Source organism: Phanerochaete carnosa (genome assembly GCF_000300595.1).
Source record: "Phanerochaete carnosa HHB-10118-sp unplaced genomic scaffold PHACAscaffold_766, whole genome shotgun sequence".
Lineage (NCBI taxonomy): Eukaryota > Fungi > Basidiomycota > Agaricomycetes > Polyporales > Phanerochaetaceae > Phanerochaete > Phanerochaete carnosa.
In genome coordinates, this window is record NW_006768393.1 from 1 (window position 1) to 2,541 (window position 2,541).

General features: G+C 58.0%; 2 protein-coding genes across 2 annotated transcripts; one reads left to right on the top strand and one right to left on the bottom strand.

Moving 5' to 3' along the window:
- Nucleotides 1-396: 396 nt before the first annotated feature.
- On the bottom strand, nt 397-1,199 carry PHACADRAFT_266457 (uncharacterized protein). The gene has a single exon (XM_007403114.1). The coding sequence runs from the start codon at nt 585-587 to the stop codon at nt 423-425; it is 165 nt and encodes a 54-aa protein (XP_007403176.1). The 5' UTR covers nt 588-1,199; the 3' UTR covers nt 397-422.
- An 81-nt stretch (nt 1,200-1,280) lies between these two features.
- Nucleotides 1,281-2,144, top strand: PHACADRAFT_214874 (uncharacterized protein; the record flags this gene model as incomplete). The annotated part of the gene is made up of 1 exon (XM_007403115.1): nt 1,281-2,144. One exon carries the CDS (start codon nt 1,281-1,283, stop codon nt 2,142-2,144), a length of 864 nt encoding a protein of 287 aa, XP_007403177.1.
- Between the last annotated feature and the right edge of the window lie 397 nt (nt 2,145-2,541).

Below are 2,541 nucleotides of genomic sequence, written 5' to 3' on the forward strand. Positions count from 1 at the left end.
CGGAGCGCGGTTTGCTCTCACTCGAATTTCCTTTCAGTGCTCAAGTGGTTCACCTGTTAATCTCGATAACGTCAACCATCTTCTGTTACCTTGATATTCCTATTTTCAGGAAAAGACTAGTGCCAGAGCCGCCGAGGAACATCTACCAAAAGTGCACCGTCAGCAGTATTATTAGGTCTAAGATCTAAAGAGGTGCGCCACATGTACCTCGCGCGGGTCGTGACCCCGCGCCACCTAGGCGTATCCAAAGAGACCGTGAAAGCACCGCTGACAACATTCAAGACTACGCACTTTTATCCAGCAGGCCTTGCTATCTGACCGAAACACGTCCTGGGCTGTGGTACAGTGAACAATGATGACAACAAAGCTATAGAGAAAGAGAGGGCAGGAGAACCTGACAGATTCCGACCATGAAACATGCTCTAGCAAAGTGAGATATATCGCCTACAAAAACATAAACGTGTTATATCGTCATTCTTGCCGGCGGCGAGGGCACCGCTTGCAGAAGAAGAGCAAAGACCAGAAAGGAGAGCGTTTAGCTGCTTAATCCTTGCGTGCTGAGGCAGGGAGGCGGAAGCAAGAGACATGTTAGGAAAAATGTACCTGGGAAGCTACAGAACCACGATAACAACTTCCTAGAGGTAGGACTGCTGCTTATAGAGTGATTGAAGGGGAAGATGTGGCTATGAGAGTGACGAGTGGAAGCCGCTGGAGAATGTTGCCAGCGATATCTGTTCGGGTTCTCGAGCATCAAACCGCGTACAAGAGTGGCAAAAATGGGTCCACCCTGGCGAAGGGATCGGAGAGGACATGGTAGGGACAGTCACGGACGTGCAGACAGGTGCAGACACCACTGGAGAAGGACTTGGCGGAGATTTCGGGCCAATGCCGGAGCCCTGGGGCTCATACGAAAGGGAAAGCATGTGAATATGTGCTTATCTCGCGTCCTGGTGCACTTTATGACCCGCGACAAATACTCGTAAGCAGTGTATAACGAGGTTCGAAGCTGCAGCAGATGCTCACCGGCGCCCCTCGCGAGCGCCAGAGCTGTAAGAGCAGGAGGTGCCGAGGAGGTGGTTGCGCAGTGGATTGGCGACTGGCAGCCAGCGTACGTCTGCTGTATGGTCCTCATCAGAATTGAGGACAGCTCGGGGAATTCTACGCGTGCAGGTGCAAGCTTCTGCTATTCTTGCACAAGGAGCGCGTAGCGGTCTAAACGAGCCACGGCGGCGACGCACGGAAGCTTATGCGTTACGCGTGACGTTACCGATCGCGTTCACATGATTGCGAGACGAGCCAAATACGCGCACACAACTCAACGGCGCGCAACCACGTGGACGACGCTTACGCCCGGCACGTTGGCGCCCAGCGAACACGCTTTGCCTCCTGCCATCATCTGCCCTCCCGCCCAAGGCCAGCTTCGCATGTTCCCCGTCCGCGTCGCCAGCCGCGACCCACACCACATCAACAACGACGCCCGAGCCGCCATCCACAGCGAGCTCAGCATGAACATGCACCACTCCGCAGACCGGGACCCGCGCATCTACGGTTCATACGGCACCACTCTCCACCGCACACTACACACCACCCCGCTCTCGACGCCTTCAGCCCATCCTCACGCGCCACTGTACGCCACCCACAGACACCGCGGCTCTCTCGACGAGCGCTACACTCCCAGTCTTGCCACCAGCACGCCCTCTAGCAGTCCCACTACGGCTAGCTCGTCCCCGCCGCCGCCCACTTCGCCGTCCACCAGCTCGCTCCCGTCATCTGCATATCCGCGCCACGTCGGATACAGCTACCACGCACAGCAGTATGACAGCAGGGAGAGCAGAAGCACGGCTGTCAAGGTGCGCGCACACAGTCCCGCCATCGCCTCTGGCCACCGATATGCGTACGCCCCGCCACGTGCGGCCGTCTTTGACGACGAGTACGATGATACCCTCCGTGAGTCCTATTTCCCTCGTTTTACCCCTTTTTCTTCGTTCTTCCCCTTGTTTCGTCCTGTGTCTTTGCCCATCTTGCACCGCTGCCGTCACCCTGCACTCGCCCTGAGCATGCACCCGCCACTACCTACCCTCGTGTCGGCACTCGCCCGTCGCCGGCCATCTGCCCACACGCTCTCGGGCTCCGATCCCCTCTGATCTCCCGCCGATGCGCTGCGATAAGCCTTTGTTTCCCTATCCTTCCCTATCCTCCTCCTCCTCGGCCCTCTTCCTCTCTGCTGCCCCACCGTCACCGGTCACTCGACGAGCAAGAAGCACCAACGACCACCGAAGAGCCTCCGGACGCCATACACCATGTCATCGTCTCGTGATCAGCTCCTCCGCCGATAGCGCGACCTGAGCGCAAGATCCCGCTCCCAACGCTTCTTCCGGAGGCTCCTCCCCGAATCTTCCGTCTCGGAGAAGCTGCGCTGACGTCTCTCCCCGAGACGTCGTCCTTCCTCCGGCATCTGACGCTTGGACGTGCTCATCGTCAGGCGAGGCCACGCATGTCTCGGCTAGTGCGGGCGCTTCGGACTCTGTCACTTGAGACCTC